Genomic DNA, 25,435 nt, shown 5'->3' on the forward strand with positions numbered 1-25,435 from the left:
ACAAATTGAAATCTTATTGTAATTCTGCTGAATTTAAGGGTAAGGTGACAGTGTCACAGAAGATGCTCATGTTTGCTGATACCCAGATTTATCTTACTGGGTGAGGACTATGTTCTCCTCTTCCAAGCATCAGATAAAAATCATGGCCACTACTTTTTCCCAGGTTATATCAGAAGTCATTCTGTAGCTGGACCATAGTGTTTGACTGACTGACTCTCCTGTCTCTTCCTTTTAGCTTGGAAATCAAGAACTTCTCTTACTAATAAAGAGGAAAAATATTAACCCCACTGTTTTGAGTTCAGAGTGCTCCATCTATCAGTAGTGCTCCTTTTGGGTATCCACTAGCTTTCTGATCCCACATCTACTTCACATTTTGAGAGGGAACAAAATTTAGTATAAATTGGACTTTACACTAAAAGAGACAGTAGATAAAAATGTGTGTGCCCAAAACAGAAAAAGTAAAATCAGGACCATCAGCTCCAAGAAAAGCATGGCTTAGAACCTTTAGCAATGCTTTGTTTGTGCGAAATCCTGAAATTTCTTTTATCTCATGCCCACAATTGCTTTGATTTCCAAGATAATATTTAGCACCAAAAAGTCAGGGCTACTTTAGTAACAGTCCATTATTACTACAAATAGTTTTATCTGTCAGAATTACTGCATACATCTAGATAGACTGACATGTACATTCCCATTTTCCTGGACATTGTACTCATGTGATCTGTCTCATGGCAGAAACACACAGAAAAGTCTAGTTGGCAGATTGAGCCTGGGGAGATGAAGCCCCTGTAAAAAAAGAAAATATTTTCCATATTGCTGCACAAAATATTACCTTAGAGATGTACTAGTTTAAATAATTCTGTCCCATCTCCTGCTCCTTCAAAACCTAGCTGGCAACAACGTCCATCTGACATGTTTCACACCCAGTTCCCCTCAGTGATGCCATGTTTCTGTGTTACTTTTGAAACCATGTTTCCTTCTTGTCATGATGTAAACAAAGAAATAAAGATGTAAACCGGTATACTTTGAACAAGCTGAGGGAAACTGTGATGAAATGTGGACATTACGGTGATACTGTAATTCTTTGTGGCCTGTCAATTATTCTGCAACAATAAGCTTGTCCCAGAACACATGCCAAACATTTAGAACCACCTAGAACAGAATTTTTAAAACACATTAATTAAGACATTTTTAAAGTCCTCTCCCCTTTATAAGACACTAGACTGCTGACTAGCAGGTAGAGACCATCTTCAGTCCAAAAGAGCAGTATTGCAGAATTCAGTGCCTTACAAAACCTGATTCCTCCACTCAGTGCCTGGGAGGTGCTGCTGTCAGTCATCTAGAATCGATACTGAGAGTCTCCAAGCAATCTATATATTTTTTATATATATATTTACTGTAAAGTTCTGTAGTACCTGAAGAATACTGTACTCCTTACTTACATGAGGTTCTTTCACTTGAGCAGAAGCTGAGTGAGAATTATCTTTAGACTTTGCTGCATGCCTGCAAATGAACGCACAGTTAGACAATACGCTAGCTAGCAGGCAAGTGTTTAGTAAAACAGTTGTAATCCCATTAAGAGGGGTTGCATGGGTACCTTGAGGGACATCAACATTGACTGCAGTTTGAAAAAGCTGGAGTAAGGAGGAATAACTTGTCTCTTTTTATAACTACCATGTCTGTCTGTCTCTCTGTTTGTATGTCCCAGTTGAAAGAAATGTATTTAAACTGATGTTTTCCAATATTGTTTCTTTCCAGCTATTGATCTCATAAATAATTTGTTGCAAGTGAAAATGAGAAAGCGCTACAGCGTGGACAAAACGTTAAGCCACCCATGGTTACAGGTATTTCTATAATTTCCATGTTTTTATCATGTTTTACTTAGGCTCTAAATATATAAAAAGTTTTTGTCTTTAAGCACAGTAGAATCTAAGCAAATCTGCAAACCTGAAGATGTTTTCAGATCCTGACAACCTCATACTCATTCACCAACTTACATATAGGTCCTAATTAATTTTTGAAATATTAGATTCCAATACTGAACTCTCTCATGTTTTCAAAATACTCTACAAAAATATTTTCTCTTGTTTGTCCACTGAGAACATGATATACATAAAAAAAAAAAAAACCCTTTATAGTCATTTGACTTACATTATCTCAGTGTCTGGAGTCTACCCTGATTCGCTGCATATTAAAACTGATCAGTGGGCTACCATTTCACAATTATCAGAACTAATAAAGTTGCATACTTTCCAGGAAAATACATTAGCCACCTTCAGTTGCAATCTTCAATTGAAAATGGAAATGTTATTAATTTTTGAGATGCTAGCAGCCACTGTCTTCTGCTCCTCATGTGTTAGCAGCAGACAAATCACTGCAAGTTAAAGATATAAAACAGAATCAGTGGAGTAAGCAGCCAGGGCTTGTCCCACTGCCCCCAGCCAGAGAGCAGGGCAGGCTGGAGACATCCCCAGGCCAGGGCATTGGGCCCCTTCCTGGAGATGAGCTGAGGCCAGGCTGGAACATCATCTCATGAGATCTCCCAAGGGATCCACATTTGCATCTAGGAAAGTAATCATGGCACACGCACAGCACAGATCAGATGCGTAATCCACAATCCCAGAGGAATCTTTATCCAAACCCAGAACTGGCTTCTACTCCAGTACCTTGTATTGGCAACTGTTTCTCAAAGCAGAGGGTGACCTGCTGATCTAGGAGGAAAAGGGCTGCAACCTCCTAGCCCACACCCCACCTCCCCAGGGACAATTCTCTTGGGCTTCCTTTCTTCCTCCCAGATTTCCTGTGACCCTCAGCTTTTCCTCCCAAGACTGTGCTCTTTTCCTTGGCAACCATTGCAGAATGCGCTTGAGACTTTGGGGACCAGTGAGGTGATCTGGGCTAAGGTCAGCAGCAAGGATACTGGCTGTCTCACGTGATGAGGCAGAGTCATTCACTTTTATCGCTTGTGCAATAGTGAGTGAAGGTCAACTAAGGTGAGGCAGTACAGCAGCAGCTCTAGCACAGTGCATGAGAGGAGTCCTTTTTCCAGAAGAGCCCAGGCTTGTGGGCTAGTCAAGGGTAACAGTGGAGCAGGGCAGTGAGAGGTAGAGATACCTTCTGAGAGGATATCTGTGTAAGAAGTGGGACAAAGGATGTGAGATATTAAGGATGAAGGCTTTCATGCATTTACAGTGTATGTTTTCTGGTGCTTTGGCTAGGTGACCAGGGTTGTGTCTCGGGCAATAACAAGGTGGAGGAGAAAAAGGAAAACTGGATACAGGGCTGTGAGCAGAGTTTAGTCTGCGTGGGGTTAGGATTGGCAGTTTATTACTGCAGCTTCATGGGTGCTTTGGGTGGGAATAAGAAAATAAATTATACTTTTGGCAGATCAGAGGCTGCAGATCATGATGGTCTAGACAGTATGAGAACCAAACTGGTTTCCAGCCTTACTGCTGACTGTCAACATGGAGTTCCAAAGTACCTTCCTATTTAGATGTATACATCTCTTTGAGCACACCAATAATTGCCTAAGTTTGGAAAAGCCATTTCTAGCCCAAACTGAATTCATATCGTGCACCATTATACTGATATGGGGCAGCTGTCTTGACTATCTGATATAGATCACTAGGATGTACATGTATGATTTAAAGATGTTTCTTCTTCCTTATTCATCTTGTGGCTAGTGTGAGGAATTGTTCTACCACCAAGCCTCATTTAGATATTATGGAAATCTGTAGACTCTCCATACATTCTGCAAAACAGCCTGTTAACATCTCCATACTATACTCATGACAGAGTTTAATAACATTAATTTATCAAACAATCCTCTAGAGATGAAACCTATGTCTATAGGCAGATTTCATTTTTATTAATTGTAAAGATTTTTCCATTCTGGAGCAATAGGGATGCATGACATTTAGATTGCTGAGTTAATAGCACTTTGCATATTGTTGGTAGTAGAAGGGAATGTCATTTATTTTAGGAATTTTAAAACTGATGCTATTATTCTATTTCAGGACTATCAAACATGGTTAGATTTAAGGGAACTTGAATGTAAAATGGGGGAACGTTACATCACCCATGAAAGTGATGACTCCCGATGGGAACAGTATTCAGGAGAACATGGATTGCAGTATCCAACGCACCTTATCAGTCCAAGTGCTAACCATAATGAAAACACCAAGCTAGAAGAAACAGAAATGAAAGCCCTTAGTGAGCGTGTCAGCATCCTTTAAGTTGCATCCCCTATAATCTGTCAAAACACTGTGGAATTAATAAATACATACGGCCAGGTTTAACGTTTGCCTTGCAGAACTGCCATTATTTTCTGTCAGATGGGAACAAAGCTGTTATGCTGTTACACTGTTGATGTATCTGAGTTGCCAAGACAAATCAACAGAAACATTTTTGTGTGACCAACTGTGTTGTATTTACAAAAGTTCCCAGAAACACTAAACTTGTTATTGTGAATGATTCATGTTGTATTTAATATATTAAAACCTGTCTCCACGGTGCCTTTGCAAACTAGTGTTTTTCTTACTTGAGCCTCATTTTTGGTAAGAGAGAACTTTCCCATAAAGATCTGGAGGGTTTTTTGTGCATCGTTAGTATTGTAATTGTAAGCAAACTCTTGAAGAGTAGATTATAACTGCTGTTCTGTGAACAACTTCTACCGTTTGGACAAAAGCTTTATTTAGTGTTGAAAAAATAGAAAAAGCAAAAAATAACGAATTGCATAGCACTGTACAGTTTCAAATCAGATAACCTGTGTGTATATGTTTGTGTGTTTGTGTATATAGATACACACACACATATGCACAGTATAACTTGCTCTTAAGCCTAAATGCCTTAGTAATGTAAACTGCAGCATATGTTGGTTTTATTTCCCCTTTTATTAAAATATTCTTCTCTAATATGAATATTCTCTAATATGTACATTCAGAAGCTGAATAACTTGTTGACTTTGTGTATGTTTTCAATAAAAGTCTTGTTAAAACAGGTTCTTTTGATTAATCTTTCTGTTTAAAATATCCCTGGAATGGTATCAGAAGTAGGTGGAGTTAGTTGATCATTAAGAAAACCATGTGGAGGTAGGTAGGAAAATGCGGCCAGCTAACCTGCGTACCTATAAAACACACTTTGTAAGAACCTACTTGGATTGATCTTACATCGTAAGTTCAGTTTTCAAACATACTGGGAGAGTGGGGAGGTTGAGTACGCCGATTTTACACCAGTGAAATTAATGGGAATTTAGATTTTAGAGAAATGTGCTGCTTCTGCTTTTCCACTGAGTTCCATTGAGCTGACAAGGTAATATGGATCCCTCCCGCCCTCCTTCCCTTGAAAACTTCAAAGATAATAATTTTCATTTCTAACAATTACTTAGTGCTCCAACACTCACCCATTTAGCTTTAACTGTGAAAGAGGTTCAGGCTGCACTGTAAAACGTGCTAGAGTAACTCAGTGTCAAGCTGAAAATTGTCATATGCCACAGGCTCTTTCTGGAAAAAAAAACAGTTGATATACAGGTAGTGGAAGAGAGATTAAAAAAGAAGAGACACATGGGATGAGAGGCAATGATAAGAGCTGTATATGATAAACCTCTACTGATCAAATCTGTTACAATCATGAGCTTTTCATCAGATAAATCCACTCTTTCCTCAAAGAAGACTTTGTCCAGAGGAAGTATATGCCAGATACATAACATGACCAAAGCCAGCAGAATTTTACTTATTTTGCACCTCTACTGGACAGATAGGTAGTGTCTACTGTAGAAGAAATGAAGAAAAGACACCTTTATTCAAACAGAAAAAGTGTATTTTATAGAAAATTAAAAATTATTGTGAAAAATTACTTATAAATCTCTTCTTCTTCCTCCTCACCTCTTTTTCTGTATTCCCACTGCCAAAAAAAAAGAAATAATTTTCCACTTCAGCTGGGCCCTGAAGGCAGCTCTGTGATGACGCTGGCTGTGTAAGATGTTCTGAAACAACTCTGGTTGGGCAAAGTTCAACTCTGTTGACTTTTCTGCCATGCTGTAATGTCTGTATTTTCAGTTAGGACTTTCCTACAAGGCTGAATTTGGCTAATAATTGGGCATTGTTTCATTCAGCCTTATTCTTAACCTTGAGTGAGCTGTAAAATAAACATAAAAAATGACTCAGGCTGATTATCAAATTTCTGTCAGTAAAAGTGTATCTATGTATGTAGATATAAAAGCAAGTCTACTTAAAGGTGCAGCAGTGGACACACAGCTATATAAAGATTATATTCTGTTCTTTAACAGCTCCAAGAGTCAATCCAAATTAACTAACTTTCCTAAAAGGAAATTGAAGAGAATTATTAGAATCATATAGACTTTGTTCAGATGCTGATATGACTCCATAAGGAGCCATGACCTCACAGAAGAGCCTTAATTTTGTTGTCTCATTCCTCTGCGTTAAACAGTAAGAGAGATTTAGAGCTCTGCTTTCATAGTGATCAATTTAGGCAAGTCAGGATTTGATTAATGGTTTGGTTTTATTTACAATTAGTGTACCAACCCTTGAGGAAAGATAATTTCGAGCTACGCAGTTAAATTCTCAAAAATATCAAATAGCATACTGGCACTCTGTTCACAGTGTGGGCATTAGTCAGGAGATGAAAAAGAGAAAAAGAGATGAAAACAGCATCTCTAAGAAACTAAAACCAGCGCAACTTTTAATGAAGGAAGGACATTAAGTACTTAAACTAAACCTCATCATCTGCTGATTTCTGCCATAACAATGCTTAGCATGCACAAAGGTTTGCTAAGCACAGACCTGTGTTGGTAAACATATTTAATCTCATGGAGCACTTTTGATAAACTGCCAACAGAGCAGAGACAAAAGTATAAATAAAGTATGACTTTGAGAAACTTTCTCAGTAGCTACAAAACATGATTTCAAAGAAACTCTTGTTTTATTACTAGAGGCATATTACATTTTTTTTCCTCCCTGTGCCTGTTTTGTTTGAGCACTGAATCTTGCTTCGTTGCTTTAAGGAACTCGTTACACAAATATTCATTGCTTTTCAAAAAAAAGAATCTGCCATTAGCCAATATAATAAATTAAAATTTTCCCTGCTGCTGTTCAAAAATGTTGCACTGTGAAATTTGAACTGTTTGCAGTTCAGCCAGATGGATGAATTCACTGATTCCAAACTCAGAGCCTGAATGGAAACTTGCTCTTCCAGATACATCAGCATCAAAGTGTACTGAAGCAAATCTGGGATTGTGTTGCTCTACATGATTTTCCTTTGCTCGTTTTACTCAGCGAAAAGAAATGGTAGGCTGCTCTGTAGTAAGGTTTCCATGGCCTTTACATTTTCCATTAAGCCGACAGTTCCTGTGCATGCATCACCAACAATGGTTATGCGCGCATAAATATCAACCTGAGGATCTATTGATGGTATTTCCTTTTCTGCTGTGATACTGTGTATCATATGCATATCAAGCACACGTACACACATAATCATACATCTGTAGATAAGTTTTTTCTGTCAAAGCTTAGCTGTGGAAGTAGTAGTCAATATGTATTTGGAAGCTAGAACTTCTGATGTATTTTCAGTTGCCATTTTCACTTCTATTATCTTCTTTATTAATTCAGATACACTTTCTGTATCCAGTATCTTGTCCAGGCAGTTTAACTAACTCGCAAATAAGGTGAGCAAAAAGCATGCACTTACATAACTTGTACAGCTCAACTCTTCTGCAGCTGCTCAGCCATGTGTGACCACCATCCACACCTTCATGTTGTAGGATAGAAGGCCATTCCTGTCAGTGGGCCTTGTCTCCCGTTGTCTCAGAAACTACATTAGACCTCCTTATTGTCAGCTTAGCAGGACCTCTTCAAAACTAGTTGGATATTCTGCCTTCCTCTTTTCTTCCTCCTCCCTCCTCTTTCCCCTTTACACCTCACTACTGAAAAGCTTTGGTAGAATCTCGCCTTTCCAGTGGTTAGAAAGTTGTAAATTCTGACCTCATGGCAAGACAATAACTGTCAGGTTTTTGTGTCAACAACAGTCTCTTTTTGTTTGAGGGGCTGAACAAATCAGGTCAACACCTCTTCTGCACACCTGAATTTATCCTGGACAATGAAGTCATAGAGGTGGCATGGATAATGCTAATAAGCTGAAAAAGAACCCCAAACTCTTACTGAACTAGTGGGAACAGATACTTGGTATTCCATGAAATTAGAGAGAAAGGAAAAATAAAGAAAACTCCTAGGGACATTTTAAGAATTAATCACTAGGCAGGTTACCCCCATGTACTACTTCAGTCCATAAGACATAGGGAGAAATTTCAGAGTTGAGTAATTATGGATTGCGGTGCAGTGTTATTAAGATAGGTCTACCAAAACACTGACAGCCTGGAGAAGCTTGCTTTATGCAGATAAACCAGAGCCCTGTCCCTGTAGCTGTTCAACACCCCAAACTTTGCTCAACTTATCACTTTCCTGGAGATACTGATTTTTAATTACTTTTTTTTTTTTTTTGCCCCAGGAATATAGGCTATAATTTATTTTAACAACAAAGGAAGTCAGGCACGTACTGCACTGGCCACCTTCTACCTCATGATCAGACCTATGGGGTCTGAAACAGAAGTCTCATATTCCTGGGGTTTACTGTGCATGTGCCAGACGGGAAAGAGCTCAGCCATTCAAACCTAAACCAGAGGAACTGTCTTGGTAGATCACGTACTTTTCAGTGGTGACAAATTTGACACCTGAATGCCATGCTGAGTTTTACCTTGCTTTTTGCTTAGTTCATTCCTAGCAACTGAAGCAAGTGAATGCCAAAAGTGGAGTCTGCTGGATGAGCTGATATTTGTCTGTGCTTCTCACTGAATGCCGAAATCAGGGTCTGCTGAATGAGCTGGTGTTTGTCTGTGCTTCTCACTGAATCTTCACTTTGCTCAGGTGAAGAACAGGGAGCACACATTGTAATAAGTTTAAACTGTTTTGCTGCCTTACTAGGCACATCTACAAACTCGGACATCAGCTGTTCACAAATAAGAATTTTTTAAAAGTCCACTTAGGTTTTGGACTGAAAAGTTGCTATTTTGAAAGGTCCTGTAAGATGAAATGTTTTGCTTAGGCATCCAAGCACTGAAGTCCTACACCCTAGGGCGTCTAGCTCTGCTGTGAGCCTGGAGGGCCCGAGGCCTCACGCTGCAGAAGTCTGCCAGGCAGGGTGCCAACCAGGGGCGCTACAGGGAAAACAGGCACAATGAAAACGTGCCTTTAAGGCAAATACCGAAGTCTGCAAGCACGTGTGTGCTGCCAAAGTTTGTCAAAAATTGGCAGATTCTGTTGAAGTATTTCTATCCAGACAAACTATTTTCCAGTAGGGATTTATGATACATTTGCCAACTATAACTTAAGTAGTTTCCAATACAACTTCCAAAATGAATAGTGACTTATTGGTAACGACCTCTTACACTTTTAGTGGGGGCTGACTTTTCAAAAAGTCCTAATAACTACCCTTTCAAAAGCAAGTAGTTAATTTTGGTTCCACTGTTGACTTAGGCATGCAAAAACATGAGTTAATTTTGAGTAGTTAGGTCACTAAATTTAATAAGTGGAAAGTGTACTGGCATATTCTTAAAAAAAAAAAAAAAATTGTCTTGAGGGATCTGGCTCACATTTACCAAGTAAACAGCTGCAGCAGTTTAAGATGTTTTTGTCTCAGCCCCCAGCTGCTTGTTACTGGCCTTGTAACAGCGTGAAAATAGAACATTTCAACTTTTCTAGTTGACACTCAAAAGCATCTAAGCACAATTTTTATCTTAATGTTTAAATTAATTTACCTGATTGTGAATTAGAGCTGTGATGCTCCATTCTGCCAGCTCTGCCAAAGGGAGATATCTGGAAAAGGGGCAGGAGTGTGGTTATTGCACTGCTGTAGCCAGATTTGCCAGAAGGCACATGCCAGAGTCTTTAATTGCATCTCTCAGTGAATTAGGAGCTTGCAAGCCTGAATCCCTGAGGATTTCTAGGTGTCTCAGGCTTCCTGATTTCTTCTGAAACAGGATTGAAGGTTCTCAGCAAGTAACTAAGGACTGCTGAGGTGTCTAACCCTGGCACTTTTGATCGTGACATTGTATCTCTGTATGTGCTCACCACAGATAATCACTACAGGTGTTATGAATAGGAAATGAAAACAATAATTAAGGTGATGTTACAAACCCATGCTCATGTAAAATGTATACATCCACAGGCCTTATTCTGTAATCTGTCAAAAGGAAGCATGTTAAAAAACATGTACAGTCAAGAATATTCATGGCACAAAGTGACGTAAACTTAGAGTAGGCATTTGGCTCACCGCCTCAGACTGGAAAACCTCTAATGGGCAAAATGAGACCTACTAGTAGAAACACAATGACTGTAGTCTTTCACAGGGAAATAGGAGCTCTTAATAAGGAGCACTTTCGATGTTTCTGGGCTGAATTTGACTTACCTTGTTCCTAATGGGAGGTTTTGTGCACTGAAGTTCCATCCAAAAAACGGGCTAGTTCAAGATTAACTGCTTTGAATCTGATAGCAGCTTTTTCATATTCATTGTGGCCTGAAAACAGCCTCCCTTGCTGAAAAAAAAAATGCATATGCATGCATATACATATACATTAATGGAAAGTTGGAAGAGTTCCTATTAAATAAGCAAAACATCATCAGAAAGTATTATATATTTAAAATTAAAATACCCCTTATCATTCTCAGAACTCAGTAAAACATGAAGGAAAAATTTGAGTCTGTTGGTTTTCAAGGTCACAACATTTCAGGAAATTCAGAGAAAGTTGTAGGATTAGGATCATGAATCCACACTTAGAAACTGGAAAAAGCAAAAAGTAAAACTGCTGGATATCCAGATTTCTGTTCCCCTATTTGCAGCTATTGAGATGCGCAATACTTATACCTTTTCTGAAAATTTATGACTGTTAGCCACTTCTCTGGGAGAAAGTAGGCAAATATCACTGTTCATGCTTCACAGCTGGGGTAAAACAGATTTAGATACCTGAACTGGCTTGCTCAAAACAAGTTAACATCAAAAAAAATCAGCCCCAAAAGCAGTCTCAAAACAAGAGTACCTTCATAGCCAGACATTATCCTGATTTATATCTTAGTTTTCTTATGGAATTAATGACACTTGGAAAATAAACATTAAAAAATATGCAGGAATGTACAATATTCTCAGTCAGTCCTTCATTATGTTTCTATATTTAACTCCATTTGTAGATGGCAAACTGACAAAGAAAGTAAATGAATGACTTAGGAGCAGAAAGCAGTAATCTGGAACTCAAAGCCAAGAAAAAGCAGGCATACTAGGCAATGTTTTCTTGCCTTTCCAGGTCAACTTGGATGCATTCAAAGAATATGCACTCATATGTGAGATGTTCTGTGGGAGGTAAAGGCTATCCTGTGTGTGTGAAGTGGGCATTACAATCCATTTACAAAGAAATCTTTTTATCAGACATTTAAAGAACTTGTAAATATGCAGATTTCCTGCAGCTACAAGCACAGTTGCCTCAGAGGTCACAGAGTTCACATGCTAGCTGCTGAGTAAAAGCACAGCCCTTGAAGTCCTCGTAACAGGTACAAGCTAGCCATGGCAGATCCATGGGTTTCCGACCTCATTCAGCACAAATCTCCTAGCATGTGGCTAACAAAGTACTGTGGCAAGGTAGGACATAGTTTCATAGTATATTAGATTAAACTGCACATGTACATCTCCTAAGGCTATGCAAAATGTGGAGTACCTCAATGAATATAGAGAAATCAATCTTGCAGTTCAATATAAAAAAAAACGCACATGTAAATAGACTAGTGTACCACTGATGGGTGATAGCATTTAAATTCTTCACAATGCTATATGAAAAAAAAAAGCATGGCTGCATGACATAATTTACTCTTTTGATCAAGAGGACAGAGGTATCAGTGACTGCACTAGAACTATCGTTTCTTCTGCTTCTTGTTTCCCAGCCTTCCAGCCAAAGCTGACATGCCTGTGCGTGGACGCATCTTGCAGCTGAGGCTCCGGTGTGCAGGGCAATCCTTAGGGCCCTTTGCCCTCCCTTACACAACCCCTTGCATCCACCCAGTTCCTTTTGCACCTCACAGACCTGCACTCTTTCCAGATTTACTGTAGATCTGCTAGATGCTTTTGCTCAAAAGGAGGCTCAGGCAGAAGGAAGGAGACTGCCTACCAACTCTTCCACTGTTCGAGCAGCCAGTCTACAAAGGTAATGTCTCCTTGGCTCTGCAGAAGGACACAACAGAGTGCAAAGGCTAGGTAGTGTGGATGATGCAGAACTAATATCATAAATATTGCAGTATTTTAATGCTTAATAATTCTGCTATCACAGGTATTTAAAATCATCCACATATTCCACATCTAATTTGTTTTGCACAGACTCATTCATATATTCATAGCCTTAAGGGTGACAAAATTATTAACTGATTACTCTAATACTCTATCAATATTTTTATTCTTTTGTTGGCTAAACTGCTGCTTTTTAGCAGTAAAATTGGATCAGCACAGCCTCTAGAGTAAACATATTTATATGAGCACAAAAGTCTCGTATAGCTACAGAGGTTAAATCCCTACTCACACAGAAATAGGTATACAAGTATGACTAGATCCAGACAATAATCACTTTAACTAAATCTGAAAAAAAATGGCACAACCTCACTGTTCAGACAAAGCCTTAGCTTCCCTTTTCAAATCACTTTACCAAGTAGCTATCATCATTTTATGACGTGGACAATGGTGCATTTGCCCAAAAGCGCTCAAGCTCTCTCTTTGGAGCCAGGCGGGTAACTGTTACCATCCTAGAATGAACTCAAACCAGTGATCACAGACAAAAATGTCAGGGTTTTGCCGATTTTCTAAGCCATCCAGTAGCCAGACCTTGTGTTGTGTGATTTGCATGATAACTGCAAAGCAGGGGACTGTGTGATTTTAGGCCATTCCCAACCTTTTTCACGCTTTTGGTTTTTGTAGTAGATGCTTATTAACAGCTTCTGATATTCAACGCAGTGCGGATTTTATTATTATAATGTAATGCTCAATAAGGGATCACCCTTAGGGAAAACGGGAAGCGCCGAAGCTCCGCAGAACGGCTCTCCCGAGGGAGCTGCCGCTCGTCGCTCCCGCCCCGCCGGGCCCGGCCGCTCCCCCGCCGCTCGCCGCCCCCCGGTGGCCGCGGCGGCCCCGTCCATTTGCGTGCCTTGCCACCTACCGGCCGTGCCTGCGCCGCCGCCGCCGCCCCCGGGCCGCCTGGCGAGGCCTCGGGCTTTGCCCGAGCATCAGTGCTCTCCCCGATTTTACGAAGCCTTAGGCATACCCGAAGGATGCAATACGCCACTCTCCTAAGACACTTTTAATGTGAAAATACAATAATTCGCGACAAGATAGGTGCTGAGTGTCCTCCTGTCTGCTGTCAGAATGTTCCAGCGTTTCCACCGCTGCTGCTAATTATGTTTTAGAACAATGAAGTTCCATTCCGCCTTCAATTTCCGTAACACAGCAATAACTTCTTTTTAAACATAGAGGCAAATACTCACAGCTCGGAATCAGCAGCTTCCAGTCAGGAGAGTTCATGATGCAGTCCAGCCAGTTTCAGACAAGTTTTAAAATAATGCTGCGTAGAAAGAGCGCAGAATGCCCCCCTTTCCGTTCAAAAGCGTTAGCTAATAAGACAATAGTAAGATATGTAACTCAAACACATTCACTGAAATGATTAGCCCTTTAGTTGTTAATAACATACTGTGCAAAGAGACTCTATGAAGTAAAAAGGTTAGCTTGCATTAAAAAAAATCTTTAAACTATTTGGATATAAATAAGATTCTGAAAGTTCTTTAGTACAGTTAGTCAAAGAAAAAAAATGTATTCATAAGGCTAAAAATTAATCTGGTTTCCTTACATCCACAGAAGCCAAATGCAATATTTTTAGCTGCAGATCTAAGTGATTTTTCCCTGAAATACAGCAGCACAGTGGAAAAAGAAGTTAAAAACCACAGCTAAATTGTAATGAGAGACACTCAGGAAAGCAAAAGGAAAGGTAAGATATAAAAACCACCTAAAACTGGATGTGAGTGGAACGGTGCTCTTAAACTTCTTTTTCCTGCTTATTTTATACTTCTTCATATTCCTCCTGTTCGGTCCCACCACTTTTTTTTTTGCTTTCAAACTGTTCAGTATCTGGCCTCTAGTATATATTGAAAACTTTCACAGTCTGCTTTTTTGTTCACATTTTTATTGTAATTGCCTCCTAATTCTGTGTTTTAAAAGTTTGTCTTCGCTAAGCATTTTGCACAAACAACTAGATACTCAACTCTACTGAGCAATTTTGTGTGTAGCTCACATCTGCCCACCATTAGAGCTCCCCAAGTAAATATTCTACCATCTACATAATTTGACCTTTCCCAGTGGATGTGGAGTTCAATCCTCCATTCCCTCACAAATTGTTGTTTTGTAGTCCACACATGACTTATGGTAACGTTTTCCCTACTTCCCTTGCTACCGTTTCAGCTTGTCTGCACATCAGGCATCACATGTGAATAGAAATGGTCTCTTCGCCTACAATATCTTCCTGGGTGATTCTTGTGTGAGCTCCCCCAAAATTGGCCATGGTTGGGCTCCTTTGTGTATTTGTTGAATAAGATCTATTTCCAACAAAGCCTTTCTGCTAGAGGGTCTTTACCTTGTCAGGGCAAACCAACTGTGGTTCCAAACTGTCCGGTGTGGTACTGGATTACCTTTGCATCTCCTTCTTCTCTTTAGCCAGGAAGACTGAGAAGATGCTACATGGCAACAGGATGAGCATGGAAAAATATGGGCAAATAGGTGGCAAATGAAAATACAAGACTGCTTTTGTCTGATCAAGGAGGCACAGTTGGGAAAAGACAGAGGTGTTGGCTGATTAAACTTTAGAGTATGCTAACATTTTTCAAGTGCAGAGTAGAGTAAGTTGGGTGCTGGTTTCCAAGCATAGCAATGCAAAGAAAAACAAATATTGCATCAAAATGGAATCTGCAGCAGTAAAACCCTTACACAGAGATATGTCTGTTCCTGCTTGTAAGGGAAGCTTATTCATACATTCAGGAGACTATGTATGTTTCTGCAAAGGCAGTCACCCTCTTGTCTTACAGAAATTTATGTATCAAATCTATGGACAGTAAAAGCCAAATTCAGCGTAAACTTCACTGAGAAGTTTACCTATTAACAGGAATTGTATTATAAGTCAAATTAGCTACCGTGTGGCTCTGAACTTTCTAGTATGCAAGCACTTGGCAAACTTTATTTTATTGATCTTTACAGGAGTCTTGTGAAGGACAAACTACCATCATTCTTGTTACAAAATCTCTGTTGACAAAAAACATTGAGATGTACTTCAGTTAAGCAGTTTTTTCACAGTAGCAACAAAGTCTGTGGCAGAACCATAACAGAAACAGAACTACAGCTCCAGAAAATGAGTTTGCAATATCTTTGCCACAATACAAAGGTACTAATCCCTTTGTATCAGTGAAAGAAATTATTAGATAAGTTCAGGAAAGCATTTTTCCTCAGTGTGACACCAGGTAATTAGATCTATTACTTGGATATTTTACTTGTTCCACTGTGATGTCTTAGTATTTCCAAATTCAACAACACTTTATTTCGTAGTCGTCCTGAAAAGTGAGTCCCTGCAAGGCTTTGAGCATGGCATTCAGATGTTACTAGTCCCATTCAAAATTTGAAGACATAGTTCTTACTCACTTAAGCATACCATCAGTCTCTTCCAGTGTACAGTTCCTTTGTTGATTTGTCAAACATTCTTCAACCCACTCTGAACTTCCCTATTTCTTCCCCAAAAGGTGCTGGTTTAGGGTCTGCACTGGCATGCAGACCTATTGCCTTCTGTGAGTATAATTTACATTCACTTGGCTTTATATTGTGTGGTACTTACGAAAGAAATAAGAGAAAGCAACTTGAGTGGGAAAAAAATACTTTTTTTTTTTTTTAAAGCACTGGGTCTGTATCCTGCAAGTTATGTTTGAAAATGCACCACTGTAATAAGAGCTTGTTTCCTATTTGAATATGCTTTATTAAATAATAAAACCAGAATTCGTAGAGAAAGCAATCTAAATTATTTTGTTTACCTGTCTTCAGTACTATGGTATTAAAATAGAAAGGATATATAACAAGTTTGTGGGGACAAAGATTAGCTTAGCAAATTGCTACCAGGAGATGGCACCATTAACAAAATAATTTGAGTGCCACATCCAAGTTCCTCTCAACCATCTGTATGTCTAAACGCTTTGATAATTCCAGGTGTTGTCTGAGCCCCATCCTGCGAATTGCTTATCCAGTCAATCCTCGCACATGAGTGATCCAAGGCGAAGGGATCCTGCACGCTGCATGGCTGGTGACTTGTTTGCTCAGGCTGGCAGATCAGGACTTGTGCTGACTTCCCAAGTACAGGAGGAGACTCATGGCTACTGGTTGGTATTTTCCTCCTGGATAAGTATATATTGATTTAGAAAAGGGACTGAGGGGATATAGGGATATATATGTCCATACATATATATTTTGTTTGTTTGTTTGTTTTTAATCTTGCTGTGCTATATATAGGCTGCAACTGAGTTGCATGAAGAACTGAGTGCAAATTCTCAGAGAAGCGCTGATGTGCAGTGGACTAGCTCCAACTACAGTTCCAAAGCCAAATGCAAATGTTCAAACACTCCTTCTAGGAGACTAAAGGTATGACATTCTTTGTCATTATTGCAGTACCTCCAAAGAACAGCATTAAGCAATTTTATATTTACAAGACTGTAGGGAAAGTACTTAAAGACTCTGAGACCTTACCCTACCCTGATCAGAGATCATACTTGTGGTGAAATCAGTCCTGTGGAAGGTGAAGGAAAGATTTCGGTTGACGACAATAATGTCAGAATTTCACCTGTTGACTGCAGAGGAACTGGAGCTTTGGACTTCACACAGCTTGCAGGATCGGATCCCTTGTGTGACAGAAAGCAAAGTATTTGCCATGTGTTTCATTTCAGTTTCAAGCACTTCAGGTTTTGAATCCTCTCAGTTAAGTAATTGATGTTTGAATGCCCTGTCCCCTGCCTGGTATTTTAAAATAAACCTTGCTATAGCACAGATTATGAATCAAAACAGCTGCTGTAGCTGAGAGTGTACTTAAACAGCAAGATGGCTCTTTGTGAATCATAGTAACTAGTCTCATATATATTGCCTCAGCACCCAGGGAGCTAAATTTCATGTATTTTGGTTTAAAAGATTCATTATATAGATCCGGTGTTTACCGCTTTTTTCTTTTTTTAATGTGTGCCAAGAAAACAATTGAACAAAAAAAAATTCCTTGTTACCAGTATCTGTTGGCAAACTTGCATTTCTCATATGCCACAGCATACGAGATTATGAATAAATCTTTTGTCTTCTGCAAATGCAACCAGAAAGACAAAAATAGGTTTTTGCAAGCATTGCCGTAAGCTGTTTGCAAGACAGTCAAATTCTGGCATAGAGACCTCTATAGGCATTGTTAAAACATCTAATTAAGATTTTTTATTTGTTCTTTGGATTCATGGTAAACTTTTAAAGAGATGAATAAAGAAAAGAAAAACAGACCTCAATTTTTTTACTTCCTGGTGCGGTTAGGACAGGTGTACACATACATGTATTATTATAAACAAGCCAGGATGTGAAAATATCAGGGGATATTCAATTATTCTGCACTAAAAACTGAAATAAAAATGCTGTTGTAAGAAAGATTGCATACAATTTTATTGAAGCATGCTACTGCCTATGTACGATCTAGATATGAAGCTGTCATTCCTCTACTAAAAGACAAAACAGAAATTATAGAAACCATTGCTCAAAAAGTGCAAAACCAGTCAGAAGGCAGAATATATGGGCACAGTGATTGAAAACAAACACCAGGGACTGAAAGCAAATTAGCATAGAGATCATCAAGAGACCAGGAAGGAGGCTTGAGATACAGTGACATTTTATTCATCATAGAAACAGCCTAAATGAAGCAAAAGTAGTATAATGCTGTCAAAAAGAAAAGAATTGGGGAAAAAATCAACAAGTGGAAAAACATACAGAATTGTGAACAAAGATGCTCACGCCTTTTTGTTATCTACAATGGAAAGGGAAATTAAAAATTGTGCATAGTGTTTGTAACAAACCAGAACTCAGAATACATTTCTCATCCTAACTAAAAGCAGCATGCAGGACCATACATATTGTGTAGATGCTTGGGGTCATTAATAAAAGTTATAGTATTAATCAATTTTTCTACTGTGAAATGATTGCTGCAACAGCTCTCCTCATCTTTCCTAATTTCCACTCTTACTGCTCTAACTTACTAAAGCTTATGCTCCAAGTTTCAGTAAGCCCTCTAAGATACAGCTTCTAAGAAGCCCTAGTAAGCTATGTCCTCTAAAAAGACATATTTCATGCAAAATGTACCTTACTGCACACATGCATGGCAGAAGATACAATAGAGTCAGAGCTCTCTGAGCATGTGCTGGTTTTCTCTACATTTCTGCTTGCAGTTCAAAATATAGGGAACTAGGCTTAAAGACATTTGAGAAACTATGTTTTTTTTCTTTAATTCTCTTTGCCTATGACTTTTAGTAGAATTATTCTTCAATTATTACCTCCATTTAAATGAATGAGGGTGGGTGACAAGTTACACTGAGATGAAAGCAGGATCAGTTTTAGTTACGTGTCCCTACTGGCCATTCATTCGATTGCCATGAGGGAATCCAGCCACTGAATGCCTGCATGTTTGGAGTCTCTGGAACTGATGGGAAGCCTGAGCGCTGCCCTTTAACCTTCTGGCCTCTTGGCTTACTCTTAGATTCCCTTGTAAGAGCTGAACCTTGCCGTCCAACTTCCTAACCCAGCAGTAAGTCCAAACTTCCATTGTCACTTAAACTCCCAGAATCTCCCTGAAAAGTGAGCTCTCTGGTTTACTATTTAACCCTTCAAGAGCTGAATCAGTGATGTGATCAAATTTCCTGGTAGCAAAAAAAAATCCTGGTTTTGCCCTCACTTTTTAAAGCTAGGATTGTTTTTTAATTAATGAAACAGATGAGAGTACAAATCTCTCGGAAAAGAACAAATATCCTAAATGCAATGCCTTCTCTGTATCCCTATTTGTGAAATTTTTGAAAGTTCATCTGTCTGTAGTAAGACAGGAAAGAAGATGCCTTCCTTCAGCAGCACACCTCATCAGTTGCAAGCTTCTCATTTCTGCTCCTACGATCTGCAGGCAAACTTCACTATCAAGATGGCTCTCCACTGCTTAGAGCAATTATAGCCTATAGTTGTAGGTGTTGCGCCAGCAATCTCTAGAAATAAAAGCTGAAGGATGAAAGCAGGAAAATATAGGTTAGACTTGAAATCAAGGTGTATTTTGCAATCTGATGTGAATAACTATAATGTTTGCACTTTGGAAAATATACATCGATAGATTCACACCTTGAATGTGTTTTTTTCCGAGGAGACTATGGGCTGAACACAACATTTTCTCAAAGCAGCAAGTGATTGTAACTAGACAAATCAAATTAAATGCAGCACACTGAAAATGCTAAAACAGCTAGGACAAATCAGCTGTGAAGAGCCTTCAAGGAAAGCATTGTGTTAGCATGAGTTAAGATGGACCAGAAAGGATGTAGTACGCAGGAACTGCCACAACAAGGTGGTAGATTCTCAATGACAAGTCTGGAAAATAACAGGACCAAAGGACAAGAATGAGGCTTATAGAGAAAATCGGGTTTGTTTTTTTTTTAATCCAGGAGAAATCATATCTGTAGCCACTGTAATTTCTTCTACAGGATAGACTATAGAGTGTAGAATGTCATCCTAGTTATCTTCCCTATCAAGTCCAAGAACTTTTGATTTAATATTGTAGAAAGAAGTAAAATAAGTGTGGAGTAGGAAGCTGTTTTGCATAAGACCTGTGGAACAATTCTGTTCCACAAACTTCAGGTATTAACTTCCCTCCGATATACTTTTTCTGTCCATATGTTCCTGTTTCAGAGTTGGTTAGAGGAGGAAATGAAAAAGGGAAACTTTCCACATGGTGGAACAGAGCTGCAACTCTGCTGACTCTGATCCTCAGATCCTACAAAGAAATGCAGCTATGCCCTCAGATATCCAATCTGACAGCACTTGCATCCAAGAGCTTCAGTGCTGTAAAAAAACAGCCAGCCAACCAACCAAAACATTTATTGGTGAATATCAGACTACTTCTCAATTAGTTCTTAGTCTTTGTGGTCCTTGTCAAAACCTGATTTAGTGACCAATCTAACAGCCAGGAAAATCTAACAGCAGAGCAAGTTGGAGCTGAAAGCCATTGAGGCACTTTGGTGGTTCCAGGCTTAATGCAGACAAGATTTGAGGCACATTTCACTGTACTCCAGACATTTACCAGCAAGTCTAGAAAGTTCAGTATCTCTCTACTGACTTTAGGAAGTTGTCGTATGTATCAGTGCTCCTCCTTTCATATGTAATATTCTGGTTTTGTTTAGTGGGGATGGGGGCCTAAGGTGGTAGCTTCTGTAGGAAACTGCTGGAAGTTGCTCCCCTTTCTTCAGTGGACTCGGCTGAACCTAGGGCGGACCCGCTGCTGGCCAAGACCGAGTCAATTGGTAGCGGAATGTTCCCTAATAACGCCTCTGCAATAATGTATTTAAGAAGGGGAAAATAGAAAAAAAAAGAGAAGAGATGATGTGAAGATGCTGAGCGGGGACAGAGAGGGGGAGGCGAGCCTTGTGGGCCTTGCAGGCCTCACCCTCTGGCCTCCCGCCGGGCGGCTGTCTGGGCCCGACTCGGCCCGGCCCGGCTGCAAGAAGTGGAGAGGAGATGAGATGTGAATGAGATGTATGTAAAGAGATTCTGAGAGGTGTCTGCCTGCCTGTTGTGAAGAATTTTTCTTGTGAGAGGAATGGCTGCAGACGCCAAGGTCAGTGAAGAAGGAGGGGGAGGAGTAATGCGGCTCCTGGCCAAGATTCCCCTGCAGCCTGTGGTGATAAACATGGTGGAACAGGTTGTCCCCCTGCAGCCCACGGAGGTCCACGGAGGTGCAGAGATCCACCTGCAGCCTGTGGAGGACCCCACACCAGGGCAGGCAGATTCCTGAAGGAGGCTGTGGCCCATGGAGGGCCTGCTGGGGCAGCTGTTCTGAAGGGACCGCACCCTGTGGAAGAGATGACCCACGCCGGAGCAGTTTCACGATGGACTGTGGCCCGTGGGAGGGACCCCGTAACAGAGCAGGGGAGGAATGTGAGGAGTTCTTCCCCCGACAATGAAGCAGTGGCATGAAACAACGTGTGATTAACTGACCCCCACCCCCGTTCCCTCTTCCCCCCTGTGCTGCTCGAGGTAGTAGAGATAATGTTAAGCCCGGGAAGAGGGAGGGGTGGGGGAAGTTATCTTGTTCTCTGTCTCATTTTCCTTCTAGTTTTAGTAATAAATGAATAGTTTTCCCCAAGTCAAGTCTATTTTGCCCATAATGGTAACTTTAAGGATTTCTCCCCATCCTTATCTCAAACCTCGAGGCATTTTTCTTATATCATCTCCCCCTGTTCTCTCAGAGAGTGGGGGGAGTGAGAAAGACACTGTGTAGTCTGGTCCTGATCGGGGCTGAACTACAACAGTTCTCATGTAAATTTTAATCTAGATTGCAAGGCTCTCAGTCTATCTGCCCATACAAGGCTACAAAAACCTATGGCTTTAAATAGAGTCATTTGAAAATAACAGAACTAGGGTAATGTTGGAAGGTTTTCCCCTCTCCTTCCTGCCCAGATCACTGAGAGAAGCTGAGGACTATACTAAAAAGCAGATCACGAATATCTAGACTCTGGAATCACAGGTCAAATCTCAGCAGGATTTGCATTCTTGTTTTTACCAGGTTCCACAACTGTAATTTCTTTTTTTTTTCAAAGTATAAAGACAAGTATAGAAAAAAAAATTCAAGCCACTGGGAAAATCATTCTTCTAAAACTGTATTGAAATCACTAGAACAATGAAATCAATTGTAATTGAATTATTGTTTTGTAGTGATTTTGCTACATTGTACCTAGCATTTAATTTCTACTCTCTAACTACGGAGTATGGGTGAGTTCTCTCTTTTCTTTTTTCCTACCTTTTGTCCATACCCAGTATTCCTTGCTCCTTCAGGCACCACAGTTGGAGCCCTTGAAGTTCCTTCTGAACCACAAAAGAACAACATGAACATCACCTCCACATTATTTAATTGACAAAATAGAAATAGATATTTAGAATTTAGTCATCAAATCATACCTGTGATGTAGCTAGGAGGTACCTAAGTGACGGAGGGTCCTGGGAAAGGAAGGCAAGGCAAGGCAAGGCAAGGCAAGGCAAGGCAAGGCAAGGCAAGGCAAGAGGAGTGAGGCCTGGAAAGGAAAAGCAAGGATATTGCTTCACAACTTCAAGGCCTGAAGGTCCTCTTTTTCGTCTTAAAAATGTGTTCTTATTTATTATTGGTATTATAATGACCTTCTAGTCTATTAGTGTTAAGGATCAAAACACAAAAACAATATGTTAGGCTCAGGGCAGCTGGTTAACAAAAAAAAAAAGGATATCCCTTTCTGGAAGAGTTATATAGAGCTATATAACTACAGGACTATTTTAAGTTTCCTGTGTACATTTTCTTTACATTTTAAGCACCTTTCATGCAGCTATAATATGCAAGAGGTTATGATCTGATTCTTACGTACTAGTTTATGATATTCTAATTACTGCAAAGGTTTTACAGAAACTGGAGCAATCTGTGCAACACATAACAAGCAACCAACTTTCTCATTCTTCTGTTGGCCCAATTTGTTTTTGCCACTTTATCCTAAGAACTAAAAGGGAAGTAAGATAATAAAAGCCATTACAGACAGAATTTTGGTAACTACAGTCATTAGCATATCTGAAGTTTGTTCTGTCTATTAGTGCCAGCAATGCTAGGCTGATGTGTAGCAAAGAGCACCTGTCAAAACAAAAGAGCTTCACGCCTCACAAGTTTAAGCCCCAGGTAAGAAACTCAGCCTTGTGGATACGCTGAAAAGAAGACCTTGCAACCTGAAACGAAAAAGACTTGTAAGAGAGAAAATGAGATCTCTCTGGGTGCCAATAGGCTTCTGTTTGCCACGATTAAATCCTCTTTGTTTCATTACATACATAAGTGCAAAAGCAAACAGTCAGATCAAGATAAAGAGCTTGCAACACATCTTTCTCTCCTTTTCCCTCCCCATTACAATTGCCACCTTTTTCTCTGGACAAGCTTAAAAGAACTGGCTTTGCTCAAATAAAATTGATGAGACCTCTGAGCAGGTGTACAAGACAGCTTTTGGCTTTAAAAAAGTGTGAAGCACTTATGTCAATGACCTGATCAAATGATAAGCATGCTGGCTTCCTTTGCTCTCTAATTAATTTTCTCTCTTGAAGAGGGTACCTAGAACTGAATGATGCCTAGGCTGTCTTAAATTCTTAACACCAACGGAAATTCAATGAAATAATGTTTTTGCTGGAAAAAATAAACTATTGTTATGGTACATGAGCCTTACCAGAATTAGAAGAAAGTTGTAACTCTCCAGTTCGGACCAAATGTTTAATTCAGCAATTGTTTTAAATGTTATTGTTAATGCAACATAGAGTTTCTTTGTCTAAACAAAACAAAGATACTAGAAACATAGTGACTGCATAAAGCTGGCAGGAACTGGAGTCAGATAGATATGCATTTTAGTTATCTCTTTGAATCAGTAACTTCATTCAGAGACATTTATTACCATCTACTGCATTGTAAAGTAATTGCCAACAACTGTGCAACTTCTTCACAAACACTGATTTCTCCCTCTAGAAGCAGTGTAGTCCAACGAGGGAGTGACCAGATCAAGTTTACATTAAAACAGTAAGCAACCCTTTGCATCTTATTTTTACTGAAGTGGCAGGACTTAGCAGTGCTGCTGTTCAATGGCAATACACTTCCTATAACACTGAAGTGCAAAGGTGAGTGGTAAAATGAGTGCTGCTTTAGCAGAGGTTGATTGTGAAAGAATAGAGAATTAACAAGCAATTTGTGCTTCAGGAAATTATCTTTGTGTTTCACAAAGTTAAAGGAGTTTGCAAAGCTTCCTCCTCCCTACCCTGTTTATGTTCTACAAATGATATGGATGCACTATCTCTAGTTAGTAAAAATATACACAGGACAAACATCACTGCTGAATTAGTATAGAACTAATTGCAGTAACAGTTTGTGTTATTGAAGTTAAACTGATACTCAGCTTAGTTATCCTCGATGAGGTGAGATAAGGGTTCACTCAGGTGCGGATACACAATGCAGTTGGAAAAAAAGAAAAGCTAAGCTAGTCTGATAATTACACTTTTTTGTTGATGACTTCCTCTCAATGAAAGAATAGGATTCCGCAAATGAAGTATGCCTTACTGTGTTTATTTACACACACACAGACACACATACACAGACACACCTGGGGGTAAACAGTTCTTGGTCTTTAACTTTGGATCCTTTGCTGTAAGCACTGCCAGCTCACTGCCCTCAGCTTGCGTTGGATAGCATTGTATTTGCTAAAAACCCTAAGGAGCAGAGATGCATTTGGCTTAGGTCTTAATAACGACTCTTTAACTGATAGTTGTAGAAACCTCACTAACTGCGATGAAAACAGTAGAAGAACATGTTGCAGAATTAAAAAAAAAAAAAAAGGAAAAACAATGGAAGAGAGTGGAATAAAAAACTAATTGAGAATTCATAAGAAGAGAATCCTCAGCAAACTAAGCTGAGCAGACTTGGTCTTGCATTGGCTTAAGTGTTCAAGTCTGAAATTGTATTTTTATATTTAATAACACATAGATTTTTTTAATCAAGGATTTCTCTTGCCCTGAGCACAGTTGAACAACCTTAAACTTCAAAAAAACACCTGTAGATATGTTTTACAAAGTGAAATAACATAAAGGACAAGATTGTGGTGATCTTCCTAGTGTTACTTAATATAATTTCACTGGATCACCTACAACTACTTCTGAAATGAGAATTTCACGGTTAGTGAAAGAACTGCAGTCATGCTGGTTCCATTCAGATGCGGCACTTTCTTTCCTTAGTATGTTTTGCAACCTACCAAGGGACTAGAGATTCAACAGTTTGTGGCATCAAATGTTTGGCATTTCAGTTCCAGATTTCAGTTCCCATGAAGCTCTGGACTGACCTGGTCTTAGACAGTTCAAGTTTTACATCTGCAGTGACTTGGATAGCAGACAACCAGGCACAACCAGGTCATCTGACTGTATCACTGCTGTATTGAGATGTAAAGATGAGAGTACTGAAGTGAAGGGAACACAGCATAATTACTTTTTTTTTTTTTCATTATTACAGTTGTGGGGT

General features: G+C 39.5%; 1 protein-coding gene across 3 annotated transcripts in view; it reads left to right on the plus strand.

Annotated features, from left to right (window-relative positions):
• PRKD1 (protein kinase D1) overlaps nucleotides 1–5,000 on the plus strand; it is a 142,215-nt gene extending 137,215 nt beyond the window's left edge. For all 3 annotated transcript variants that reach the window (XM_086749296.1, XM_086749297.1, XM_086749298.1), the window contains 2 exons: nucleotides 1,759–1,844; nucleotides 4,017–5,000. In XM_086749296.1, the coding sequence (XP_086605422.1) occupies nucleotides 1,759–1,844; nucleotides 4,017–4,235 (305 nt within the window). In that variant the 3' untranslated portion in view covers nucleotides 4,236–5,000. The remainder of the gene's footprint in view (nucleotides 1–1,758; nucleotides 1,845–4,016) is intronic.
• Nucleotides 5,001–25,435: the final 20,435 nt, after the last annotated feature.

The sequence above is a fragment of the Chlamydotis macqueenii genome, chromosome 5, assembly GCF_036417535.1.
Source record: "Chlamydotis macqueenii isolate bChlMac1 chromosome 5, bChlMac1.mat, whole genome shotgun sequence".
NCBI lineage: Eukaryota > Metazoa > Chordata > Aves > Otidiformes > Otididae > Chlamydotis > Chlamydotis macqueenii.